This window comes from Mauremys reevesii, linkage group 6, assembly GCF_016161935.1.
Source record: "Mauremys reevesii isolate NIE-2019 linkage group 6, ASM1616193v1, whole genome shotgun sequence".
NCBI classification, from domain to species: Eukaryota; Metazoa; Chordata; order Testudines; family Geoemydidae; genus Mauremys; species Mauremys reevesii.
The window spans coordinates 39,236,428-39,264,395 of record NC_052628.1 but is presented as its reverse complement, the minus strand read 5'-3'; the positions used below and the strand labels follow the sequence as shown (position 1 = coordinate 39,264,395).

The window sequence follows — 27,968 nt, the reverse complement described above, 5'->3', positions numbered from 1 at the left end:
TGATTGTCAGTGGAATGGTAAGGGACATGCTTGTGCAAGCACCTCTTGCATGAAAAATGGCTCCAGTCTGACAAGGGCCCTTGTTTCTTCCCTCCCTCTCGCTTCCTTCCCCCACCCTTCTCAATGAGGTAGGAGCAGCCTTAACAGCAGAGGCTTATCCACTGGAGTATTCATACTCCATCAGAGAACAGAAACCAGGAAGTACAAGGACTACTCAGACAGCAGCAGCCTAGATAATTGGCTCCGAAACTGCTCCTGACTTGCAGAACACTGCATCCAGAGAAGAAAAGCTGCTCCAGCTCCTCTGTCAGCTCCTTTGGAGTCCATCAAACCGATCCCTGAAAGCTGCCAGACTGTAGCTGGAGGGGCAGTGCCTACAGCAGATGCTCATCAAGCTTGGAAAGATGAGAGCACCTAGCTTCTCTCAGGGGCAGGAAGGAGACTGGGGACAAAGAACCTGTGTCACTTTTATGTTCCCCCAAGAATAGGGAGGAGTGAACAAAGGAAAGGAAAGAACTGGACAAACCCAGTTAGGATGCCTGTGGTCCCTTCCCTACTCAGGCTGAAGCACTATTGAACAGAAGCCTGTCCATTGCCACTGGGGGTGGGACCATGTCTTCAGCTTCCTCCTCTGGTTCCTCCAGGCCTGGGTCCCCACTGTTCCTTCCAGAAACTATAGTCCGGATCATAGAGTTTTGCATTGCACCTTTTGCACAAAGAATGAGACAAAAAGACAAGCACAGCTCCCCTCATTGCAGAGGGGAAATTGCCAAGCACTACCCACTGAATACCACTTAGAAGATGTCAGCTCAACTAGACATTGCTCAGCAAGATTCCACCCAAGTTGGAGGATGACGTTTAGTGCAGTGAATGAAGTACACCACATGTTGTGATAGGCATGTGTAGGACTCATGGATCTTGAAAAGTGTGTTGTGGGGGTTATTGATGATTGTAGCATTGGAGATATGTCTGCAGGTTTTCTACTGGTTGTTCTGACAGGGTCTGGTGCCGCTTTGAGTTGGTGTGTCCTGGTCTGTGGGAAGTTTGCTTCTGATATTGAGTTTGGAGAGGCCGGGGGTTGTTTGAAGGCCAGAAGAGGGGATTCAGAAAACGTTGTAATAATAATAATCTTTCCTGAACTCCCTCTTCTGGCCTTCAAATGGTAAAGTTGATATAATGCAATTGGGTTTACCCAAAGGTAGATCATGCCAGACTAATCTGATTTCTTTCTTTGAGAAAATAACTGATTTTTTGGATAACGGAAGTGAAGTAGATCTAATATACTTGGACTTCAGTAAAGCATTTGAAGACAACCAGTTATGCTGAATGGTGAACTATCGGACTGGAAGAAGGCTATTAGTGGAGTTCCTCAAGGATTGGTTTTGGGATCAATCTTATTCAATATTTGTATTAATGAGATTGGCACAAAAAATAGGAGTGCGCTAACGAAATTTGCTAGTGATACAAAGGAGGATTGGAATATTATACAGGAAGATCTGGATCACGCTGGAGACTAAAGTGACAGAAAAAGGATGAAATTCAATAGTACAGAGTTCAATTAGGGTCTAATGATAGAATCATCAGTTGCAAGAGACAGAAGATGAGAGAGACCTGGGTGTGTGGACTGATCACAGGATGACTATGAGCCACCAAACTGATGTGGCTGCAAAAAAACCCTATTGCAATTCTAGGATGTATCAGGTAAGGCATTTCCAGTAGAGATAGACAAATATTAATGCTATTGTACCAGTCAACTGGTAAGACCTCATCTGGAATACTGTGTACAGTTCTGGTCATTCATGTTCAAGAAAGATTAATTCAAACTGGAACAGGTACAGAGAAGAGCTAATAGAATGATCAGGGGAATGGATGGCCTATCTTATGAGAGGACACTGTTAGAGATTGGCTTGGTTAGCTATCAAAAAGAAGGCTGCTCTCTATAAATGGATCAGGAGGGTAAAACCAGAGAAGTGAAGAGCTAAAGGACAATGTTGGCACAATAACAAATGGGTATAAACTGGCCATGAACAAATTCAAGCTGAAAATTAGAAGAAGGTTTCTAACCACCAGACAAATGAGATTCTGGAACAGCCTCCCAATAGGAGTTCTGGTGGCAAATAACTTAATTATTTTTGAGAGAGTTGGACAAATTTATTAGTGTGATTATATGATAGGGTTGCTTGTGATGGTAAGGCTTAGCAGCCCCGGGGCTCACTTCCAAGTTTATATCTTGAGTTCCTAAAACCTCATGCTTCAGCCTTCACTCAGCCACCTGCAGGGATTAGGAAGAGATTCTTCCCTCCCCGGCAAATGTATTCTGGAGTGTTTCTTTTTGGTCTCCTTCCTCTGAAGCATCAGTGGATGCAGTGGGCCAGTGCTCTGAGGAAGCACTGCACAGTCTCTCTCTCGGGTGCTTGGCTGCCTGGCTTTTGCTCACATGCACCGGGTCTAACTGGTCAGCACCATATGTGGGTTCAGTGACCTTGGTTTTATTTGTTATTGTTTTTTTGGTTTTTTTTTGCTTTCTTCTGCAGCATGTAGATGCAAGTCACTTGCCAGGATTATCTGGGTGTATCTCACTTAACAATTTCCCTCCATTGCAGGGGCCTTGAGCATTGGTGCATATCGGTCCCTCCTATTCTCTGCCTGTGGTATATAATAGTTTAGTCTCCTGTGGGCTGTAATACGTTGGTCTGATTTTGGTTGTTGGGTTTAGTGTGTGGGTGCTGGGTGATGTTGGGGGCCTGTGATATACTGGAGGTCAGACTAGATGATCTGGTGTTCGCTGCCAGACCGTAAAATCTATGACTCTGACTCTTATAGGGTGGAATAGGTGTTGTCTATCAACCCTGTGTCAGAGAACAGATTGACAATGAATAGGGCATCCCAGACAGGAAAACAGCCCTTAGCATGGCATTAAAAGCTTGTCCTTCGAGTGACAGTCCATATACATATTCCACTTATAGTATGCATGTGCCCATATGCCCAAGAGCAGAGTCTTTTGGCCAGCAGTGTCAGTTGTTGTGACTGTGCATGCGTGCTCAGTGTCCTTGTGCCACAAGCCAACAACAACGCCCTCAGTTCCTTCTCACGGCTGCTGGCTCTGAGATAAAGATGCTCACTATTCATTTTTCGTTAATGGTTGGCTCTGTTTTTCCTATGTATATAGACCTATCCTAGCACAATAGGTTAGGTTTTTGCTCATCAACAACAATTTTTTGATAGGTTTCCTTCCATTCAAAACTTTTATATTTTTTCTTTCCTGGTACTGGGGTTTAGAAACACCTAATCCTGAATCCCCTGGATTCTAGAACAGCCCCTCACATGAGGGTGCTATCCCCATTAATGATGGTAACATAAGATGTCTGTTCTGTTTGGGGGAATCACATCTCTGGGAAATGTGCTGTATGTGATTCCTTTTCAAAGAAGACATTAAAAGAGGCTCATTTCCAAATGTTTTAAATGGATAAATCTATGAGATTGTCTTCAGACCATAGGGTGTCTGATCCCCCTGTACATAACATGCCTATCTCCAGAAGTGCTCATGTCAGCATATGGTCTACCCCGCCTTTGAGCCTCTTCAGCTGAGACTTCAGCCCCAAGCTCAGGAAAGTTTGATAAAAAACTATCTGTAAAGAAAATTCAGAGCTTATATTAGGGAGGTGTATCCCTAACTAAGATTTCCTCAACAAAGTGAGTGGCTTCCCTGGACTGTTAGAGAGGCAAAGAGACTTTGCATCTCAGTATAGCTACTGCTGAAACTTGATGAGGTCTTGGTATTGAGGCTTGGGCACTGAACTGGTATGCAAAGATGATGGCTCCAGCAGCAGCATCTCATTTTGCCTCTTCAGCTTCACTCTTTATACCATCGAAGTGCAGTATGGCTCTTTCAGTAACAACTCTGACTGTTGCTCCACTACTGGTTATGTTGGCACTGGTTATGTAGGCACTGCAAACTCCACTCTTTTCACCTTGGCTCTGCTGTTTGTCCCACTGTTGTTATTTTCATGCTATACACAGAGAGAAGTTAGATAAAAAAATATATTCTTGCTGGAAGGTTGCAATGTAAAACTACTTTATTTCTTAGAATTCAAAATGATAATACACAAAACCTCAAAATGGAGACAGACAAAGCAGGCTGCTCCCTAAAACAGAGAGTCACTACTCAGCCTGCCCAACTCTAGACTGGCTGTCTGTGACTGACTCTGATCACACACTTTCCTGACTAGCCTGCAAGCAGGACCAGGAAACTCCTTACAGACCAAAGTGACAGCCTATAATTCCAACACAGTTTTCAAATAAACCACAACCACACATCACACAGTACTAAAGCATGCCCGGTACCAAGGTATTGCAAGAGCCTGAGTCCACATTGCTTTCTTCAGCTCTAGCACCTGTGGTACCAGGTGTGATGCTGGCAGACTAGGTGCCAGCTCAGGCCAAGGTCCCCAAGCCTCAGTTGAATACTGACAAATATATAGCTGAAATCAGTCTGGCTCATTAGTATTGTTAAAATAAATATTAGAATTATAGAAACGGGTTTAGTATTTTAGACTTTATGGAATGCTTGTAAGTTGCATGCATTAATCTCACTTATAACATCTGTATCCCATATTATAAGATAATATTTGAGTATTTGCCTTGTAAGCCTCTGTAACTGTGTAAATCACCAGACAGCAGAGAGACATTAGCTAGGTTAAAATGCTGATCTGCAACAGAATGTTTTCTCTCTTGACCAAGAAGAAAGGTCCATAGACACCAGGTGGACTATAGTAAAGCATTAAAGAGGACAAAAGAATTTGTTGTTTAGCCTCCTCCCACCCAATGAAGATGCATCTTGCAAGTGAATTCCTCCCATCAGTTGAGTTTGCCGCTCAAAGTAGAAGTGGGGAATGGAATAAAAACCCCTAACAAAGATAAACTGTATCTTTTTGCTGCTTGGACAGGGGGTATCAGATTCAGGTCCCTCAGGAGGTGCAGGATCCCACACATAAAATGACATTCTTCAGTCTTCTGCTGCTGGGAGAATATCCTTCCCATTTAATGAGGCTATAATGGATTCTGCATGAATTCTGTGGCAGACTCCTGCTACAGCAGCTCCTATGTTCTGGAAAGCAGATTAAAATACCATGTCCCTTCCATGGAGGTTGAATTCATATCCTCTGCCTGGTACCCGGTGGTTAGACAGGCATGAAAAAAGCAACAAAATAAGGCAACACCAAGAGAAGAGAAACCAAAGTGCTTGGTCAAAATAATTCTTGTTACCTAGTTTGCAATTTAGAATGATGAATTATCAGACCCTGTTGCCCAGAGACAATTTTTGGAATTACAAAAAGATAATGGCATTTTCAGACAAACTACCACCAGACGTTAAAGGAGAATTTTTTTCACTGGTCACCAAGGATCACTTGATGGCCAGAACCAATCTGCAAGCTGAACTTGATATGGCACATGCCACCTCAAGATCAGTAGTAATGAGGGGAGTCTCATTGCTTCAGAGGTCTTGTTTTTCATGGGAGGTTCAGAACACTGTGGAGGACTTGCCATTTTAAGGGCCAGACTTGTTAAGTTTCAAAGTGGACAGTGTCCTTCATACCCTGAAGGATTCTTGAGCTATACTTAGATCCCTCAGGGTATCTACCTTAGGACAGGTTTGAGAACATGTCTTCCTTAATATCTCACATAGAATCAAACCCAAACTCCACAGTGAGAACGTGTTTTGGTCTTCTTGGGGACATGGCTTCATGCACCTTTTTAACGACAAATGCCACACTACTGCTGCAAGCAGGGCTTTGTAAAGTTGGTTTATGTTCCCACCAGATGTCATTTGGATATGTTGATCCCAAGGGTCTTTCTGAAAATCAGATTGCACTCAGCCAAAACAATATTAATTGCATCAGCATGGCCAAGACAGTTTTGGTTTCCTAATATGCTGAATCTCTCAATCTGTCAGCCAAAGAAGTTACCTCTTGTTCCAGACCTGCTGATGCAGCTCTACATCTCATGTCCTAGCTACTGGATGGATTTCAGACCTAGAAAGATCTTGTTTCAGATATGTACAAAATATATTAGCATATAGTAGAAAAGATTTTATGAGACAAATCTACTTGGTATATTGGACAAAAATTTTATTTTTGTGTCAGCAGAAATCTACATACACATTCAGAAAGCACTATTCTATCATCAAGTCTTCTGAATCAGATGCTACTTTTGGAAAGCCTGTATTCCAATCTCTGTTCTCCTAGATTCTGAGCTCTCACCTCCACTGCATTGCTCCATTGCTTGCAAGTCACCATAAATGCAATATGTATATGGGTAACTCTTGAAGGAGAAAAGTTACTTGCCTGTAGAATAACTGGAGTTCTTCAAGATGTGTTGTACATATACATATTCCATCATTCCACTACCCATCCAGCTTCTCCTGTGCTTCGGATTCTGTGATGGAGAAGGAACCGAGTGGCATTTGACCCACTCCATTCTTTATGTCCTTGATGTTGAGCATGAGTACACTAAGTGTGCACATGTGTGACCATAATGGACTGCTTTCCAAAAAAACTCCAATCTCAGGCATGTGAGGGTACATGCGCACCATAAGTGTAATATGCTTATGAACAACACATCTCAAAGAAATCTAGTTACTGTACCCATAAGTAACTTTTATTTCCTGTCCTGTTAGAAAGTCAAATGCAGAGACACTCACTGAAAAGCAAAGAGTGGATGCTGCCATATCAGGGGTACCAAAGAGGACAATGATTCCTAAGGAAAGAGGAGCAGCTTTCAAGGATCTCTTTGACTGGCAAAGTGAAGCTCCCCTGGAAACATCCTCTGTGATCCCAGGCCTGATATTAACTTCAGTTTATGCAGCATGTACCTCAAAAATGGAAGTGGGGTAGCTACTGTAGCATGGCAATTATCCAGAGGCCAAAAATGAGGAGTTTGAATTGACTGAAACTCCCAGTTTTGTGCTCAGCTACTTGCGCTTCTGGTGTGATGTATAACACCATCTGGTTGACTTCTGGAATTATGGCTGCCTTATTACCTCAGTGTCAGGCAGGAGAGCCCCGTTGCTAAAAGAGTGGGCAGTGAATCTTTCCTCCAGACTAGCAATTTTGCCTTTCACAGGGAGCTATCTTTCCAGGGAAGAATTGGAGAAGAGCCAACAGTCCTTAGCCACAGTAAAAAACAAAAGTCTATCCCAAGAGAGGCCCAGATGGCCCCTAGGGTTGCAACAGGAGTAGATCCAGAGAGACCAAGACTTTATCACCTAAGGAAAAAACTCAGTTCAATAGGAAGGCAGACTTACCTGGATTAGTCCCTTTCACTAGCAAAGAAGAAGTAACAAACATCAGGAATCCCTTCGAACTTTAAACAGTCAGTCTGAGAAACAGGGGTCTGAGTGCAGAGGACCAGAATGAGGGGAAGGCAGGAGAAACTTTTTCAGACCTGAGCCCAAGCAGCATCCTATCAATGAGTCCTGGACACACACACAGATATGCAAGTGAGTTCAGTGTGAGATCTTTTGGCAACTGCTTCATTCTATTGCCTGTGACACATTGGCCAACTGATAAGGTGCTCAGGAGACTCTAACCTAAACAATCTCCTAAACATATAGGCCATCAGCTTAGTCAGAGAGATCAGAAGGCCCGAAAAGTCTATTCCATCTATTTCACTGTCTTCATATCAATGGGAAATTGTCATCCAGTCCTGCTCTTGAAAAGAGTCATCATCTTCCTCAGGATCTTGAGTTTCAGAATGATGTCATTAAAGGCAGTTATTTAATGATGTCATTAAAGGCAGCCCAAACTCCTACACTTCATGAATCTCCAGAATATTTACCCTTATGTGCTGCTCCTGCAGTCTCATTAGAAGATGTATCTGCAATTTGCTGTCCTGGACCATCACCTTTAATACCAAGTCCTCCCCTGTAGCCCTCAGAAGAAAGGTTATATGTATCATCCCATATCTGGACAAATTGTGTCAGAAGCTTCATCCCAGTTGTGGTGGAGGAGTTCAGTGGTTACTGGAAAGTCATGGATTAGTGATAAACAAGAAGTGTTCCATCAATCCCACACAGGAGACTTTGTATCTGGGAGCAACTTTCAACAGCGTTTTATGTAGATATTTCTTATGCAGGATACAATAACCAAGGTATATAGTCAAGTCATAGACCAGAGTGTGTTATTGCTTGGAGGCTCTTGAATTGGTGGCAGTGAACCTGGGAGAAGTGCTCTGTGTATGCTATTACCTATACTCTCTTCAGCACATCATCCCCTTGCACTGAAGTGGAATAGGTAGATTCCCTCAAACCTTTTAATATTGTACAGGTTGTCCAAATCTTTCTTGGGTGACGTCTATCAGAGGAAAACTGCAAGAAGGATATCCTCTGGACTTGCTAGTGAAAAGGAAATTTTGGTCATGGATGCTTGGGGGGTCCTATTTAGGAAATCCATTTCAGGTGGTCTGTGGTCAAAAGGAAGGGGTCTATAAACAAGCTGCAGGCCAAGGTGGTGAGGCTTGCTTTGTTGCACTTCCAAGAAAAGCTAAAAAAAATCTCAGCAATAAAAATTCAATTATGCAATGCCATAACATGCATAATATGCATCAGTCACCAAGGAGGCACAAAAAGTCAATGAATTTCCAGGGAAGCAGACCTATTGATATCTTTGGCTGAAAAGTTCTATCATTCTGTCATCAGTCCACATTGAGAAAAATAAATACTCAAGGAAAATATGAGCTAACCACCCCCACTCCAGGTCTTTGCCTGTGTATGTGAAAGGTGGGACAGGCCTCAGATGGTTCTTATGGCATTCAGGAAAAGCAGAGAATTCCCAAAATATTTCAGCAGGTACAAAGAGGAGGAGCAAAATAAATGTCCTATTAACTCCCTAGACTGTCAATCTACTACACCTTTTCCCCCCTTCCCATTCTGCTTAGAGTCATGTAGAAGGTTGCCAGATCAAGAGGAGTCTTCACATTCATAGCCCCATACTGGCTGAGGAACCTGTGATACCTGGACTGGTGAACATGTCTATGTTCTCCCCTCCCCCATGCTTCACACCTTCACTGGCTCCTGTTAATTCTGTGGTTTCTTCACAAAAAGTGATCTCTGCAATCAAGGAAGCCATCAGATTCAAAGCCGCTCTCTAGGATTTGGAGAACTTTATATGGCAAAATGAAGATGTTGCCATTCAAAGCCATGGTACCAGTCATAAGTGAATTTCCTACAACTGGTCTAGTCTTTGGCATGAGTATCAGCATTAGAGTTTAAGTTTCATTACAGTAACTATTGTGGATTTCAGAGCTTTAATGGAATGGTCTCAATAGGCTGCCACCCCAATATTGTGGCCAGGTTTCTGCAGGCAGCAAATAAGGTAAGACTAGTAGTTTATCCCCTGGTTTCTGAATGGAATTTGAAACTGGTGATGAATGTTTTTATGGTTCCTCCTTTTTGAATATTGGAGAAGGATTTCCCAATAATTATTATGCTTAAGTACTGTTCTTATTTTTAGTAGCAATGTATGTTTAGCAATAGTATATGATTTTTCACCAGAATAAGAGTGTTGTTGGGTGCTCTGCTGTAATCACAAGCAGCACAACAAGCCAGTGCCTAGGCCAAAGGCTGGGGGGGCGGCAGGCGGCGGGCGCGCGCCTGCGACTGCGCGCGTCATGCCGCCGGGCGAGCGGGACGGGACGGGCGGACCGGCATGACTGCGGAGGGAGCGGGCGCCGCTGGCCGGCGCGCGGCTCCGCGGGCATGACTGCGCGGCTCTCAGCGAGCGCGGCAGCTCGCGGGCCCGATCCCCCCGCCGGCGGGGTCAGCCGCACAGCAGCGGGACCAGCGGACCCTCTGCAGTCATGCGTGCGGAGGCCCTCGTCTCGCGCCGCGCCCGCGCTCGCGCCGCGCGCTGCTTGGGGCGGCCAAAACTGTAGAGCCGCCCCTGGCTGTAATTCAAGCCCAAGACTTGCTGGCCTTTCACCTGAAGAGGGAATCCATCCTACCCACTTTCAGCCCCAACCCTAAGGTTCCTAAAGAGGAAAGACTGCATTACTTGGATGTCCATAGGGCCTTACAGACTTTCTTAAAAAGGATGCCACAGTTTTGGCCAAAGTCTCAAAGATCTTTCATCCTATACCAGGATTTAAAGGTCAAGTGGCCTCCAAATCCACCATGTGTAGATGGATTAAGGAACTGATCAGAGAGACTTATGTTAGATCAGAAAAGGAAACATCAGATCTTTAAAGGTCACAATACCTATTTACTAGGCTCTCCATAGGCAGAAAGAAGGAACTTCTTTAATAGGGAGTTGCAATTTTTTCTCTTGGGTTTCTGCCCACATCTTTGTCAAACAGTACAGAAAAGGTTTACAGTTGTGGCCTTTTCAGGAGAGTATTGCAGGCAAAAATGAGTGATAATCCCATCTATACAAAAATTAACTGCTTTGGGAGGTTTCGATATCTGGATTAGTATGGAACATACTAAGAGAGAAGGTGGAAATTTTCTTAGCTGCTAATGTTCTTTTTTGAGATCTTCTGTATCAGTCCGGGCCCCCATCCTGCAAAATTTTAGTTTCTATCTCATTGCTGAGAGTTTCAGTGCAGAGTCATAAACCAATACTCAGATTGCTACAGTTTAAGTTATTTGTTAGTGGTTATTGAATAGTGTTAGTCTAATTTTTTTCTTTGGAACTACTTTAGAAATATTCAACTGAAGGCTGATGTGGCTAGACCCTTATTATGGAGGGTATGACATCATCATAGTCTTAGTGTTCTGTCTCTGTAGAACATCTCAAAGGAAGAATTAACAGGTAAGTAACATTTCCCCCTCTTCCACGTTAGTGGGTCTTAATAATGCCTTCTATTGGACCTTTCTTCATTATGGTCTGCGCCTGCAAGGTGCTAAGCGCCTCCTGTGCCTTGCCAAGTGTTCTCAGCTACCTTAGAAGCCAATATGCTTAAGAGGCTCTCAACCTAGTGGATTCAAGTCCCTTATTTCTCACTTTGCCATAGTATGTGGATATGAGATTTGGGGAAGTTACTCTCTTACTTAAGTAGCTCATTGTTGCTGTTTCCAATCCACCCTGTTGTTCTACATTTTGGATAATAATTTGTCTTTTGTTTAATTTAGGAACTTCTTTCTGATGCAAATATAGCCGTATATTTTTGTCCAACAGATATCTTGGTAGTTAAACTCCCCCAACTCCGTGTTTTTAGATTTCCGTGATTCAGTAGGTGATTTCCTTAGAAGCCAGTTCAGTTTAAATTATAAAGAACCAATTTCTGTAATAATAGACTAATTACCTATTTTCTGATGTTGAGTTTGCAGGTAGTATGCTCTGTCTATCTGTTAGTCTATTATTAATTAAGAAAATCAGTGGTATGATGGCTCTGTGATGACTTTGGGTTAACTTGTAAGATGTTGAAGGGCAGCTGAAAGTGAATTAGTCCTGTTTGTATGTATTTTTAATTGTCTGAGAATATTGAGTAAAATTAAAGTATGTTCAACAATTTCTGGGGCTTCATGAATCACTCAGAGTTTCATTTCAATTAAGTTCCATTCCAGGTGTAAGGTGCACTTCTTTAGCCTGGCCTTTATTAACAAACACACACAGCACAGCTGACACAAAATAAAAATAATAATAAAAAAACCCTCCTCAAGATGAGGGCAGTAGAAGAACATGAATAGAACAAAATATGACTGCTGAAATGCCTCAGATGCTGGAGATCTATATCAGTTCCAAATTAAATACAGATCAAGGATTGGAAATTTCAGTCATCTGAGGTTCATGGTCTGGTATATAAAATACTGGCCCTATGCCAAAAAGCACTCTTACCTGAGGAACCAGTGTCAGACTTAAGTTTTGATATCTTATGAACCACCAGGACTAGAAAAGAATGATGTATTTCATAAAAAAATGGAGACCCTGGAGATGCAAGGTATCAGACCTTAAAATTACATCTTTCTAATTACCATCTTGCTTTTCCTCTATTCTTGCTTCAATTCTAAGCTGTTTATAGTTGATACCATTTTAAAAGTTCCTGGAGTCACAAATCAATTATTTATACCATCTTAGAGCAACTACACATCTTTGAAAAGAATATAGCAATAATTTCCCAGCATTACCAGGTTTTAAGAGATTGACCATTATAATTATAGCAGAACTCAAGTAAAGGAAAAAGCACAAGATTGTAATTAGAAAGGATGATTTTAAAGCATGAGACACCTAATATATTTTTTAACATTTTCTTGTGGTATTGAATGTTTACTTTATAAAACTTCTCAACAGTCCCACAATATTTAAATAAAAGTTAAAGAGCCAAATCCTGAATTGGCCAGTGGCCACTAATTTTAAATTTTGTGGACTACTGAAATTTTTTATAAAGTTAATATTTAGCAACAGATTGATCCCATGCTTTCTAGTCTAATATTGCACAACCTTTCAGGGCCAGAAATACTTCGGAGGACCAGTACTAATGCTTTTGGGAAAAGTAAACTTTTCCTAAAATTGTTCCTGAACAAAACGTCAAAGAAAAAAAAAGTTTGCTGCACCTTTACCCTTTATAGACAACATAGTAGCTGAAAACATTGGGGAAAATAGCAAATTATTTATTAATTCTATTTAAGGAAAGCAGAATTGAGCATTACTGCATAATCACTGAAAATCAAAGGGACGGACTTTGACACGAGACGAGCAAATGTAGGCCAACTAATCTACTATAGTGTCAGTCCTAGGTAAAAGTTAAAAAAAAAAAAAGAAGTTGGAGAGTGAGAGCAGGGGCGGCTCCAGGCACCAGCACGCCAAGCACGTGCCTGGGGCGGCAAGCCACGGGGGGCGCTCTGCCGGTCGCCGCAAGGGTGGCAGGCAGGTTGCCTTCGGCAGCATGCCTGCGGAGGGTCCGCTGGTCCCGTGGCTTCGGCGGACCTCCTGCAGGCGTGCTGCTGAATCCGTGGGACCGGGGACCTCCCGCAGGCAAGCCGCTGAAGGCAGCCTGCCTGCCATGCTTGGGGCAGCAAAATACCTAGAGCCGCCCCCGAGTGAGAGAATGGGTTAAGGAACACATTTAGCAACTAGAACAACCATGGTTTATGCACGAGTTACTTCCTCCCCCTAAAAAAATCTAACAGACCTACCTATTTTTTTTCTTGTGCAGAAGTTTAGTACAGAAAGAATGACTATAATGCTTTTTGTCTTAGACTTTAAATATGGTTGTACTCTGAAAAGCGTCTGTACAAATGGCATCTTCTTACTCAGTCTCTGTGTATATTCAGAGTCCTAACTGCTTACGCTGGTGACCAAAGTAAGTTTTGCTACCCATTTTCTCTTGTTAGCACTGCTGAGCCAATAAAGATCAACTAGAATGCAGGTTTATAAACTGGACAACAAATCAGCTCAATGGAATTCAATGGAAAAAATGAAAGTGTGTCACAGTTGGGAGAAAGCATTTAGGACCCAATCCTGCACACCCCTAACTCCTGTGAGTAGTCCTTATTCATGTTAATACTATAGTCCCATTCAAAATAAATGGGAGTAATCACTCTAAGGACTGCTGTCATGGGTGAGGGTTTTTAGAGTCAGATCCATAGTGGAACTGAAATGTGATCATTGCTTTTAAGTCTGTTTATCAGTGACCTAGAGCTGGGCTGTGCCTGTGGCATGGCAGAATTTATTGACGACATGAGAATATGGTATATCCAAAATGAAATGGATAATCTTCAAAACTACTGTATTTATACTAAAGATGGCCCTAATTCATATCTAGAGCTAAACTTCCCCAAAGTTCAAGGAGAATTTGAATCAGTGATACAACTAAAGCCCATCTTGAATTTAAACATATTGGACCAAATCCTGCAGACCATACTTAGGCCCTGATTCTGCAAATATTTATGCAAGTGTTTAACATTATGCACGAGTAATCCCATCAGACTAGTCATGAGGGTAAAGGTAAACAAATGTGTGACTATATGTAAGGATGTGTGTTAGGCTGGACTACACTGAAAAGTTATATTGGCATAGCTACTTCTCTCCAGGGTGTGAAAAATCCACACCCCCTGAGAGATGTAGGTAAGTCAACCTAACCTGCAGTGTAGACAGCGCTATGTTGATGGAAGCATTCTTCAGTCAACCTAGCTAGTGCCTCTTGGGGAGGTGGATGACCTACAATGATGAGAGAACCCCTTCTGTCACTCTAGTAAGTCTCTACACTGAAGCGGTACAACTGCAACTGCAGTGCTGCAGCTGTGCCGCTGTAGCGTTTTAAGGGTAGATATAGCCTTAGTCTTTACTAAGCCTTACTAACAGGTAAAGTATGGAGTGAAAAAGGACAGAATAAGGATTCAGGATTGATCCCATATTTTTATATATATGTATATAAATGTGTTATTTATATACTTTATTGATATATGTAAACTTGATATAAAAGATACACAATTGATGCAAGGTATAATAATTTATCAATATGTTAAAAAGAAAATATTTAATGGAATCAGCTAAAAGAGATTATACATGTTTACATTTTACAACAGATACATATGTGTATATTATCAATATACTGTAAAAATATGACTGAATATCTCTATAGGTGCAGTGATTTCCACATAGTTACATATTATAAAAATGTGCCAGTTTTGTAAAGTTTAAAATCTATTTTCAGTGTTAATGTTTTTTTGGTCTGAGAGCAGACTTTCCTCCAGCACTGAATGCTGATACATAGGTGTCATTGGGTGTATGTATCCCATGCTACCCCAGCAACTAAAGGGTTAAAATAGGCACTGCCAGCCACCACTGATAGGACGTCCCCACAGCTGGGAGGATAAAAGGGCTGGAAAGCAGAGAGGTGGAGTAGCTACCAAAAGGGAGTTAGCGGGCTGGAGAAAGGAGCTTTTGTCTGCAGGCTACCAGAAAGCTGCCCAAATACAGCGCCCCAGGAAGGGAACGATCTGACCAGAAGACTAGAGAGATTGCAGAGACCCAAGGGGAAGGTAGGAAGGAGCTCAGGGCACTGGCAGGATTGATACCCTTCTGACCCTGTTTAGTTAATTTGAGAGCCCTGAGCTGGAACCCAGTGGAGTGGGCGGGCCTGGGTTCCCCTACCAACCCCTGAAGGATGGGAATGTGGAGGAAGCTCCTCAGACTCTGGAGCACTAAGAATGAACTGATCCTCTTGTTGGGGCTACATGAGCGCCAGGGGCTGTGCCACATTTGGCTAGAGAGAGGAGCCGTCAAGTTGACATGCCACCTCACAGCTGGACTTTGGGTATGCTGCTGAGATTTCTGGGGATTAGTATTATATGAGTACTGAAGGGGGCTAGTATGTACTGCATCTGGTTTTTAGCACTTTATCTCAAACAGCCCCATAGTACAATGGCATCCGCAGGGCCGCAGTGGTTTTCACTATTGCAGAAACAAGGCCATAGTGATGAACGCATTTAGAAGTAGGTCTTCCCATGTGCCATTAAATTGATCAAAGCTATAACAGCTCTTTGCTGTCATGGTAAACTTGAGAGCTTAAGCCTGTGAAGCTCAAAGAAGAGGATGCTACAATATCTTTTGTAGAGTATATTAAATCTAATCAGGATTAGGAATTTATAGACTCTCCTGAAATATTAAAACAAAAAACTAAGTTTAGGTTAAAAGTATGCCACGGGGTGCTTTACTCTGATCTCATCCCAATTTTACATTGGTGTAGCTACATTAATTTCAGTGGAGATACTCTTGTCTTATATACTTATGGGCTGTTTAATTGGGATATAGATGTGGGCCTGTAGCCCGAGCCCTGTGAGCCCGAGTCAGCTGACACAGGTCAGCCACAGATGTTTAATTGCAGTGTAGACATACTCATAGAGTGCAATTAGACTCAGGCTCAGAAAGTCTCACAGATAAACACTTATGGAATCCACCTAACATTAAGAAAAGGGACATTGGCGGAACACTTGTAGCATCTAGGTGTATAAATAAATTGCATAGTGATTCTGGATCACATTCTCAGGTTAAAAATTTTCACCATATTTGTGGTACAGAGAGAATTCTTCCCCTCCCCCTTAACCAAACACTGTCAAGGGTACTGTGGAAGTTTTTTCAGCTTTATCTGGGGTACCTAAATGGGATAATTGGTTAAAAACAGAAAGCACAATAAATTTACTGCAATTTCAGGGTTGTGGGAATTGGGGCACCTTTGCACCTTTGTTCTTCCAGTTGGCCTTGTCAGTTTCTTCATCCTCATCTATGTTTCTGTGCTTTCGTTTGGATTTTAATCATTGCCCCAAATCACGCCTACTACTTTTGTGCTTAGAGAAGGGACCCCTATGCAGAAGTGTGGCCAGGTGCCTCCATAACATTCCTTCAGAACCTCTTTGACTTCTCTGTGTTGTCTGGCATTTGCCTGGAGGGGGTAATAGAGACGGTGATGGTCAGGGTGGAGGATCAAGAATGAGACATATAGCTCTCCTGACCCCATGGAAATTTTGTGGAAAATTTTAATACAGCCTCAATCTGTATTATTTATTTATTTATTTATTTATTTTGCATAGCCTCCCCAGGACGTTCAGTGGTCAGAGGGGAGTCCCTGGTAGCATGATTCTATTTTTCATAACTCATGGCAATTCTGTTCCAAATTTTCTTAATTTATAAAATACAGTGTGTCAGGTTTCTGTACTTCTATACAGGTTTATAAAATTCATCAATCATCCAAGTAATTTGAAAGAAATAATAGTTCTGGAATAGAATGAAAGAGAGAAACCTAAATTATTCAGTCTTGGTAATGGTGATGTAATCTAGCCCCTTTAAGTGAATGATTGCTTTCTAATTATTCTCTTGGCTTTCTTGTTACTATGTCTATTTGGACTTCATTATAATGAGGGTACTGTCATTAGAGCAGAGGAAGCAAGCTTCTGAATATTCTTAAGGGATTTTAACTTAGATGATTTGAAATTAACATGAAAGATCTATAATTCTCGCGATTAAGGATTTTTTGGGGTGGGAGGAGGGTGCATGGAGGATGGTGGAGAAAAGTAGTTTTATAGATTTAAGGCCTGATCCTATAAACTAATATGAATAGGCAGACCCTTATGCACACACAGAGCTCCATTGAAATCAATAGGGCTTTGCAGGAGTCTGACCATGCACATCAGCTTGCAGCATCAGGACTTAAAGATCCAGTGCTGCACCACTGAAATCAGTGGAAATTTCCCAATTGTCTGCAACAGTAGCTAGAGCAGATGCTAGAAGCAATTCTTCACTGCTTATTTAAGCAAAATTCCTGTTTGATGTTTGTCTGAACAAGGACTGCAGAACCAGGTGGTAGGTGATGCTTCTGCTCTATTTAAAATATTGGTCTGTGTTCTTTCCACACCCATATTGATCAGTGCAAACAATGAAACATTTGGGTGCACAGGAAATGTAAGATCAGGCTCATCAACAGTTGCTGTGTTAAAAAAAGAAAATTTTTTACACTAACAACTGGGTTAAAGAAGAAAGGACTGTGGTTATTATCTCTGAATCCTTTGCATTTGGTGTTTTGAAGATGTATTGGGGGAAATGTTTTGAGCCCTGATCCTGCAAATGTTTGTGCATGTGAATAACTTTACACTTGTGAGTAGATCCATTTAATTCATTGGTATTACTAACTGCATAAAGTTACTCGTGTGTTTACATGATCGATGCCTTCATTGATACTTGCCTTTATTAATGTTCAGTGTTTTTTCTTCAGTAGTTTTGTTGAAATATTTAGAAAATATGAATAAATTAGGGTTAAAAATTAAGACAATACAATGCATAATTAAGGAGTGTTTTTCTCTTATTTATCTCCAAATAAAAAGTAATGATTTTTTTTTAAATGTTGGCATAGGGATTCTTTAAAAATTCTAACATATTCACATGTGAAATTAAAGTTAAAAAGCATCTGTACTATTTTATGCACGCTAACTAACTAAAAGTGAACAATCATATTTATCAAAATATAAAGCTTTCTAACAAAGGAACTCTGGTCTGACTTTTGGCTTTCTTTATATTATTTGTTCCACTGCATTAAAATATTATTTTTGAACATGGGCATACTTTGAAAAAAAACCCAACAGTGATTATAAAGAAGAAAACATTAACTTTTTAAAGAATGATGACCCTCACTGAAATGTGAAATTTGTCAGACTAAACACTACTAATGCATTAGAACAGAGACCTTTGGCTCCAGGTATTTTGTCATTCACCCCTGCTTTTATTGGCATATTTAAAGACCATAGACAATTTTTACCACACTATCTATTTCTTTGCCCAGATGGAAGAATATAGATTAAGGACCCAGTCCTGCAAACACTTAAGCATATCTTTATATACTTGGGGCTTGTCTATACTTGAAATGATACAGCAGCACAGCTGCAGCACTTCAGTGTAGACAATATCTATGCCGATGGGAGGAGTTCTCCTGTCGGCTTAGGTAATCCATATCCCTGAGAGGTGGTAGTTAGGTTGATGAAAGAATTCTTCTGTTGACACCGGGGTTAGGTCAGTTTAACTATGTTGCTCAGGAATATGAATTTGTCACACCCCATAGTGATGTAACTGGGGCAACTTAACTTTTTAATGTAGACCAAGCCTTGAATATTCCCACAAAAGACAGCGGAGTTCTCACATGCATAAGGTTGCACAATTGCTTAACTGTTTGTAGGATCAGTACCTAGTCCTGAAGGGTTACACGACATTTATTTTATTGCTTTCATTTTTTGTTTTTAATTCTACAACTAGAGGTGGTTATGTTTCCAATGAGAACAAATAGGCTTAAAACAGAAATGAAAATCAGTCTTGTGTGGCTCAGAAATTATTTAAATTTTTTTAAAGATAACATTAAATCCATTTAATTGTCTAAAATGAGTATTTTTGTTAATTAATATTAACTCATGAGAAATTATTCTGATCTCTTAATTCCCTCCTAATTATAATTTTTCACCATGGGTGTACCATTTCACTGTTTGTTTATTTGCAATCTTATCTGTTTCACACACCCAATGCTGTTAAAACTAAGAACTAAATACATGATATCATAACTGTGATTAACAGTCAATAGAGTTCCTAATTCCTTTGGTCCTTTATGTTGAACAGTTCAGGCCGTGGTACTTGCCTTGATAATGAGCCTCCCAAGCGTGACTTTCTTTATCCTGCTGTGGCCCCAGGTCAGGTGTATGATGCTGATGAACAGTGTCGCTTCCAGTATGGAGCAACATCCCGCCAATGTAAATATGGGGTAAGAAGTCTTAATCCTTATGCTGAGTGTTCTGCTTAGTCATTTGTATATATTCCTTCATGACAAAAAATTTAGTTAGATGCAATACTGAGTTACACAGTTTTCCTATAGTAATCCATTCAATACCGCCTGTGTAAATAAAGAGTAAGAAGTTTTAATCCTTATGCTGCATCTTTTGCTTGAGTCATTTGTGTATACTGTATTCCCAAATGTTTGGGTAATAATGAATGTATGCAGTGTTGTGGTAGCTGTGTCAGCCCAGGATATTAGAGAGACAAGGTGGGTGAGGTTATATCTTTTATTGGACCAACTTCTATTGGTGAGAAAGACAAGCTTTCAAGCTTACACAGAGCCTGACCTGAAGAAGAGCTCTGTGTAAGCTCAAAAGCTTGTCTCTCTGGATATTAATGAGTTGGATAAGTGTCTTTCAAGTAAGGCAGGCCAAATAGCTCATTAGGCTCTGTCCTGCTTCCTTTGAAGTCAATTTAAAAACTCCCATTGACTTCCAGAGGAGCAGAATCAGGCCCACAATGTATCAAATCTTGAAATATGAAGTTTGTGGTGCTGACTTTAACTTTTTAATTTAAAGATACATTTTGCAGCCATTTTCTACTTGTTTTTTTGTTTTGTTTTGGTTTTGGTTTTTTTTTTTTGCCAGGTCTATCTGTTTCAATTCATATTTGCTAGCATTGAGGTTCTTTCACACACTGCTCAAATCTCCTACTAAAAAAAGATAATTGGTCAGAAACATAGAGTAATGAGAAACTAAATAGCCAAAAAGAATACTAAAATAGCTGCTGATAAGAATGGCAGAGTGAAAGATTTATTCTCCCCCACCAAATTTCAATTGAATTTCCCAGAAGGGATAGCAACAGCTATTTAAACACTACTATTTTAAACAGTTTATGCAATGTATTTTAAAATATTGTTTTAAAGAAAATCTTGCAGCCCAAGATTATATCTGTTATAATGATGTTTTCATCAATGATAGTCATCAGATAGATTCAGTAGTTGAAGATTAAAGCTGAATAAAGCTAAAAAAGTTCATTTTGTAGTTGACAATAGTAAACTATTGTAATGAAACAAATGTATAATATATGGAAGAAAATTAAAATATTTAGATCATTCAAATAACTAGTAATCATTGCACCTGCAGTAATCACTTCTAATAGGGCTAAAATACAGAGGGAGTTTGTTTTTAATAACCCTTGGGTGATAAATCAGTATTATTCTTAGGATGGATCTTAGGCTGATCATATAGGGCAATGGATTTAAAAATTGTATGTAGCTGGCTGGCTGGATGGATCTCCCATTCTTGATCCCCCACTAAAGCACTTTTGGCCTTTATTGTTTCTCTTTAAGTTTTTACTCCTTACCCCTTCTGGTTTGAGGGCCCTGTTTTCTCTCAGTACATCTAGGGCACAGACATCCTTTTTTCTTCTTTCAAATTCCCATCATACTCTCTGTACTTTCAGAATAAGAAAATTTTCAGGCATTTAAACCATTATAGGGACCATGCCCTTTTGAAGTATACTGCATTTTATATCAAACTGGAAAGTTAATTTTGTGCAAAAACTGACCAATGCACATGTATAGTAACTTTTTCATAGTCTCTTTGCTAAACTATATTATCATTGTTGTTGATTATCATACTGTACAGTAGTATTCTGTTCTTAAACTAATATCTTTCCCTTAAATATGAAAACAAATAGACATAAGGAAGATTTATGTAATCTTGGGTTTATGATTCCTGCTTTCTTTTTCTTATTTTTTTTCTTTGTGTAATATGTTAAGAAAGACTCCTGTGTAGCTACGAAACAGGCTGAAAACCTAGAAGAATTAAGACACTATTTAAAACAAACCAGTAATCCAAGTGTGACATCACTAATGCTTGAACTGATGTAATCTAATGTACCACATCAGTGAGTCAAGCAACAATTCTAAAAAAGTGTCTCAAGGAAAATAAATCACTTTTTAAGAGGATCTAAATACAAGATTCAGAATTGTATATATTTACACAACAGATTGTTTTTAAAGTCCCAGTACATCCTATCTGGGAAATAATGTACATTTAAAACATTATCCAGAATAACCATAATGTATCTGAAAATACAATTATTATCATATAAATGATAACACATTTCAAGTGATGACTTTGAGGAAAGAGGAATATCTTCTCTGGGAGTTCAATAACAGTTTGGGAGTGTTCAAGTGAAAATGGGCTACTCACATGAGCAAGGGTTTGCAGGTCTGAATTCTGGAACTAAATGCTAGGAAGAGCTAGGCTGAATATTTATTTATATATTTTCATTGAAAAACCAGCACACAAACAATGCTTCAGGTGCCCTGCTTAATTTAATTTTCACAGTAAATCATTGTAATAGCTTGTTCATCTCGCTCCAGTAAAAGAATATATAAATATGCACCAGTAGACATAATAAAATAAAGCTCATTCACAGTAGACATAATATCCTTCCAACAGTCAGTCCTCTCCCTGTCGAAATGCTTGTGGGAAAAGACGGGCATTATAGTGTTTCCATTAGGTTAACAAATTTGGACCTTGATGCCCAAGAAAGGAATGAATTCTGAAGTAAAGAAAACTTTACAGAGATCTAACAGTTGATCCCTTTCTCTAGCTTGACTGACTCCACTGATCTCAGCTGTGGCTGTATTGCATGGGAAGAGGGACTGTCAACCTCTCAAATAGAACTGCTTGGGAATTTTCTAGTGAAATGGTTTTTCATTAGAAAATGCCAGTATGTTGAAACCAAAACTTTTCACAAGAAGTTACCAGTCTTGGCAAAGCTTTCATCAGGAAATGATTCTCAGAACCAGGATGGAATTTTTGGTCAAAATGAGAGAGAGATTCCCGCACCCCAGAATAGTCCACAGGTTAGGATGCTCACTGGGGATGTGACAGACCTAGGGACTAAAACTTCAGTGTCCAGGTGAGTGCCCTAGCCACCAGGCTATTGTAGGGTGGGTCTTTTTCAAGTTGTCCTGTTGTAGCTGTTCCATTTCATATAACTAATTAATTGGTCCAGAGAGAGTGACTCTATAGCTCAGTGGTTCAGGCACTTAGTTAGGCTATGGGAGACTCAGTTTGTGTCCCTGCTCTGCTATTTTCCTGCACCCCAGGACAGAGCCTTAACCACTAGGCTACTCAGTCAGTCTTTCTCACTCGCTCAGTGTCTCCTGTTGGAACTGTTCCACTTTGTATAAATAATTAAATATTCATGAGGTCAGCGAGAGCGAGACACACTGACTATAGCCAATGGTTAGGCCACTCACTTAGAATGTTTGAGATTGCTGTTCAAATCCCTGCTCCAATGACTATTTAACTATTTATTCTCAGTGGAACAGTTCCAATAAAAGAGATTGTGGGAGACATACCCTGGAGTAGCCCAAAGTCTGGCAGATAGGATGCTGATGTTTAAGTCCCTGGCCCAAATCAGGTAGAGCAAGGACTTGAACCTGGATCCCCATAAGTCAGATAAGTGCTCCAACCACTGGTCTATTGGGTGTTCCAGGACAGGAAACTCTTTAGCTTTTTATGAAAAACTTCAAAATTTCCCAAGTTGGAATGGGAAAATTTTATTCTTTATAGGTAAGGCCCTACTTAAATCGTGGGATGACTGTACAAAAATTGCAGCTGAGTTGTGGACAAGCCATGGAAAGTCACGGAAAAGTAATAATGGACCTTATTATTTGCAGTAATAAGATCTATTGTTACTTTTTCACCATTTTCCACTGTTGGCCACCCGACGCTGAGAGCAGGGGCTCCTGCTGTCAGCCACCCAGGCCTCCCACTGTCAAAATTGCAGTGGAAGCCTAATATTGTGGGATCTGCAATTTCCACAATATTGCAAATTAAGTAGGGTGTTATTTATAGGTGTAATCTATCCTGGACATGTATTGACAGACACTGCAATATTAAAGCCTGTGGGAAAGGTTATGCTATCATTTACACCTATACAAATTCCATTGTCTTAAAAAGCTAAAAAAAATGTCTTTAGTAAACCTGCATAAATGAAAGCAGAATTTGTTCATTGTTAATTGAATACACCCGTACCACTTGGGGCTGTGACCTCCTCAGCAGTCAAAATCTTTGACCGGGGGTCGGCAACCTTTCAGAAGTGGTGTGCTGAGTCTTCATTTATTCACTCTAATTTAAGGTTTTGCATGCCAGTAATACATTTTAACGTTTTTAGAAGGTCTCTTTCTATAAGTCTATAATATATAACTAAGCTATTGTTGTATGTAAAGTAAAGAAGGTTTTTAAAATGTTTAAGAAACTTCATTTAAAATTAAATTAAAATGCAAAGCCCCCTGGACCGGTGGCCAGGACCCAGGCAGTGTGAGTGCCACTGAAAATCAGCTTGTGTGCCGCCTTTGGCATGCGTGCCATAGGTTGCCTACCCCTGCCTTAAAGGCACCGTCCCTTATTGAGTGCAGTGCAGAGAAGTTTTCTGGGGTATTGTGGCACTGTAGTTCTCTGGCATCCATGTGGAACATGGATACTGCTTCACCTTTTAAGTTGATGTAGTGTGCATTCCTCTCTGTGGCACCCAACCATGGCCCTAAACTTCCCCATTCTCTTTGAGTACTAGTGTCACTGGTGGTCCTTGAGCAAATGCACTGGGAACATTTGTCACTGGCCTCTGCATAAGGACAATAAAGGAGGGAAGGCCCTTGCCCTGTCTCCCCAGAACCCTGAGCACCTGCACGACTGGTCAAAGCCTGTCTCTGGGTTAATTCAGGAAGGAATCTCAGCTTTGACTTTGAATGTTCTTGTTTTATTAGTTTAAATAATACTTGAAATATGCATGACTTTAACTATGATTTTTGTGGTTTAAAATAATGCATAGTTTTATTACTGGTTTGCATCAAGTCATAAAACTGGGTCACAGATTCTTAGGGCAATGGCTAAAACCTCAGACATTTTTATAGAGATTAACACTTTATGCATAAGGTTGACTTTGTTGTGGTGCATTTTACTGTCTGTGAAGATGTTGACTGCTAATGTGGACTTACGGATAATGCTTAGACATTCTTTAGTACACTAACTGCCTCCTTTCCTGCTGCCCCTTTAATGGAATACAGACAGATACATAAGGTGCCAAACTTTGTTTCACATGCAAATGCCTGCTTCTACTGGGGGAGCCATCTATGCACATCTAAGAATAGAATTTTGCCCGTACATCAAGTAATGTACTTTAGCAGGGACTGATATTTCTCTTGTTGGTCATGGTCTGATGTGTGTATTCAAGCTCTCCAGTCAAATTTTCAGCTAAGATACCAGGAAACTCAAATGTCACGGTTCTTATTTGCATTTTGCTTGTGCATATCTGAGTTAGGATTGCCAACTTTCTAATCGCACAAAACTTAACACCCTCGCCCTGTCTCCTGCCCCTTCTCCGAGGCCTGCCCCGTGCTCACTCCATCCTCCCCCCATTGCTTGCTCTCCCCCACCCTCATTCAGTTGCTCTTTTTCACCAGGCTGAGGCAGGTGTTTGGGGTGCAAGAGGGTGTGAGGTCTCTGGCTGTGGGGTGCAGGCTCCAGATTGAGGCCACAAATGAGAGGTTCAGGGTGTGGGAGGGAGCTCTGGGATGGGGTAGGGGGTTGGGATGTGGGCTCTGGGGTGGGACTAGGGATGAGGGTTTTGGGGTGCAGTAGGGGGCTCTGGGCTGGGGGGGGACCTGAGGGGTTTGGAGTGTGGGAGGGGGCTCCGGGATGAGGCAGGGAGTTGGGGTTTGGGAGGGAGTATGGGCTTGGGGTGTGGCTTCCAGGATGGGGCCAAAAATGAGGGGTTCAGGGTGCGGAAGGGGGCTCTGGGCTGCGGCGGGGGTTGGGGTGCAGGAGGGTGTTTGGGTGCAGAAGGCGCTCTGGGCTTTGGTCAAGGGATTCAGAGTGCAGGAGAGGGCTCACGGCTGGGGCAGGAGGTTGGGATGCAGATGGGGTGCAGGCTCCAGGAGGGAGTTATGGTATGGGAGGGGGCTCAGAGATGGGGCAGGGGGTTGGGATGCAGGAGGGGGTGCAGGGAGTGGGCTCCTGGCAGCACTTACCTTGGGGGGCTCCCCAGAAGTGACCGGTATGTCCCTCGACTCCTAGGCAGAGGCACAGACAGGCTGCCTCTGCCTGCAGGCACTGCCCTTGCAGCTCCCATTGGCTACGGTTCCCAGCCAATGGGAGCTGCAGAGCTGTTGCACGGGGTGGAGGGCAGCGTGTGGATCCACACTGGACATCCCTTTGCCTAGGAGCCAGAGAGATATATCGCTGCTTCCGGGAGCCATGCAGAGCCAGGTAGGGAGCCTGCCAGCCCCACCAACCAGACTTTTAATTACCTGGTCAGCAGTGCTGACGGGAGCCGCCAGGGTCCCTTTTTGACCGGACATTCCGGTCAAAAACTGGATACCTGGCAACCCTAATCTGAGTGCAAATGAAGTTCAAGTCATGCAAGCTGCAATAGGAAGCACTCAAATTGCCTCAGAATGGGTAGCCTCAGCACACATTCTCACACTAGGGAGTGCTCCTCTACTTTCAACGGCCTACCTAAGATCCCATGGGTGCACACACACATCACATTGCACTGAAGAGCACTCATGTTTCCTACCAAATAGATTTCCCAGAAATGGCTGGACTAGCTGTACCTCTGCTGTTCTTGGGAAGCCTGTTATGAAGCAGTGGGAGTGCCCATGAACCTGATTGCCATCAATGGAAAGTTACTGGAAACTTTAATGCAGCAATCAAGTGGCACTGATATCCATACCTTCACTGCTGCACCCTCTCTGAGAACCCAATTCTCTGCCTTCTACTGCCCAGGTTCATATTTATGTTTCCTTCCTTGAGTAGATTGCAGTGCCAGGGAAAGCTCAGGACTATGTGTGGCTTGTTTGAATTTTAGGAACAGAGCTTAAAGCCTCTTGCAGCCAGTCTCAGCATACACTGTCAGAATATCTTAACTAAAAAGAAAATGGCCAATTAATTTTCATACTTTTCAAATCCAGAAAAAATAGCAGAGAAGACTGAATGGGCAGCAATTATTTCCAGTTCTACAGTACTTCTTTCAATGGAAAATAAAACTGCAAAAGGATTGAAGTTATAGTAGACATTGTAGTGGGATGCTCTAGTTTTAAATATTATGGGGACATAAAAGTAATGGATTGTCACACTTGTATTTTGACATACTAATGCATGTTTTATATAGAGAGAAATAATCAATGCTGCAGAAGTAGCTTGACCTACCACTTGCGGTGAATGAAGTGTTCCTTGTTGTACATAAGTAACCTACTCCAGCTAAGTGATGTTGATGAGATATGCTGTTAGCCTAACTTGGGGCCTTTGTGATGACGGAAATAAATGTGAGGAAGTGAGAGCAGATTCTGAGAGATGCTTTTCCAAAAAGAAAAAAGAGAAATCAACTGGGGGTCTTCACCTGAATAACTGATTGTTTCCACCTTTTCTTCATTCCCTCAACCACTGACATTATGATATATAGTGTGAATTATGTTTTCATAAATTCCTATCTAGTCCCTCCTAACTCACTATATTGTGACCTTCTTTTTCCACTTGATTCATATCACACTGAATTCACATTGTATTTTAATGTTTGTGTTTGTCAGAAGAGCCTAAATAATTCAATTGGGCACTGATTTATACCTTTTTGTATCTAGTTCATAAATGTGTGCTAAAACTTTTTGTAGGCTGAGAGAGGATCTGAGCTTTTAACATTATACTTTATCATTATAGGCTCTCTAATTTCTATTATTCTTTAAGGTGAGAGTATCTTGGCTATCAAGTGCAAAATCTGTTATCACTAAGGGTCCAATCATGCAGGTCTTTCTAATTCAAAATTATTGAAGTCTGTGGGAGTTTTGCCTGAGAAGTACTTTCATGATCATTCCCCTAAGTAAAAACCAGTTTGAACTACTGCTTTGTTCTTGAACTGTACTTGCATCTTTTTTTAAGATTAGCATGGATTCTATTAAGCACGACCATAGACTTTGCTCTTTCTAATACCTCAGGGGTTTTTCATCCTTTGCCTTACAAACTCCCACAAAAGCAACATCAACCACCATCCTGACTCAACTCCCACTTTCCCCACCAAAGCACTCCTGTGTTCATCTCTCCCTACCTTTAAAGATGTACACCAGAGCACATAGAAATTAAACGTAGGCGTACCACCAAGGTATGTAGGCCCTGTACTTCAATTTTAAATGGAGGAAGGAGAGCCAGTGGCCAAATGGTGGTCACAGGAGGATGGTAGATTACAAGGTGGATTAGGAGACATAAATGACAGTTCAGAGGCTGAAAGGTGGTTGGGACAGAGATAGGAAAAGCTGTGTGGGTCTGAAAGAAAAGGTGTTTGTTTCAGGCTGACTTACTGAGTGGGACCGCTGTAGTTCTGGAAAGGTTCAGATAAGCACCCAATACTTAGTCAAATAAGATGGTAACATAATATGCATAAATCGTCTAAGTTTAAGAATGACACTTCACATTCCTTCAGCATGTTTTGATTCATAACATGCTGCACCGCTTAATGAGCATTTATGGAAATGGAGCATTAAAAATATTAACTTTTGGGTGCTTATCTGAACTGAGCAAAACCTCTGAACTGTCTGAGGTTCACCCATGATTCTTAATCACCCTCATAATTCTAAACATGTTACAAATAATATTTTTGTTGTGAGGGTGGAAATAAACTAGGCAGAAATTTTTGCACATCTCAGTTATGTCA

At 41.2% G+C, this 27,968-nt stretch overlaps 1 protein-coding gene across 1 annotated transcript in view; it reads left to right on the top strand.

Moving 5' to 3' along the window:
• ADAMTS6 (ADAM metallopeptidase with thrombospondin type 1 motif 6) overlaps positions 1-27,968 on the top strand; it is a 311,564-nt gene that overhangs the window by 164,438 nt on the left and 119,158 nt on the right. Inside the window, exon 11 of the mRNA XM_039545681.1 lies at positions 19,089-19,230. Within this exon, the coding sequence (XP_039401615.1) occupies positions 19,089-19,230 (142 nt within the window). The remainder of the gene's footprint in view (positions 1-19,088; positions 19,231-27,968) is intronic.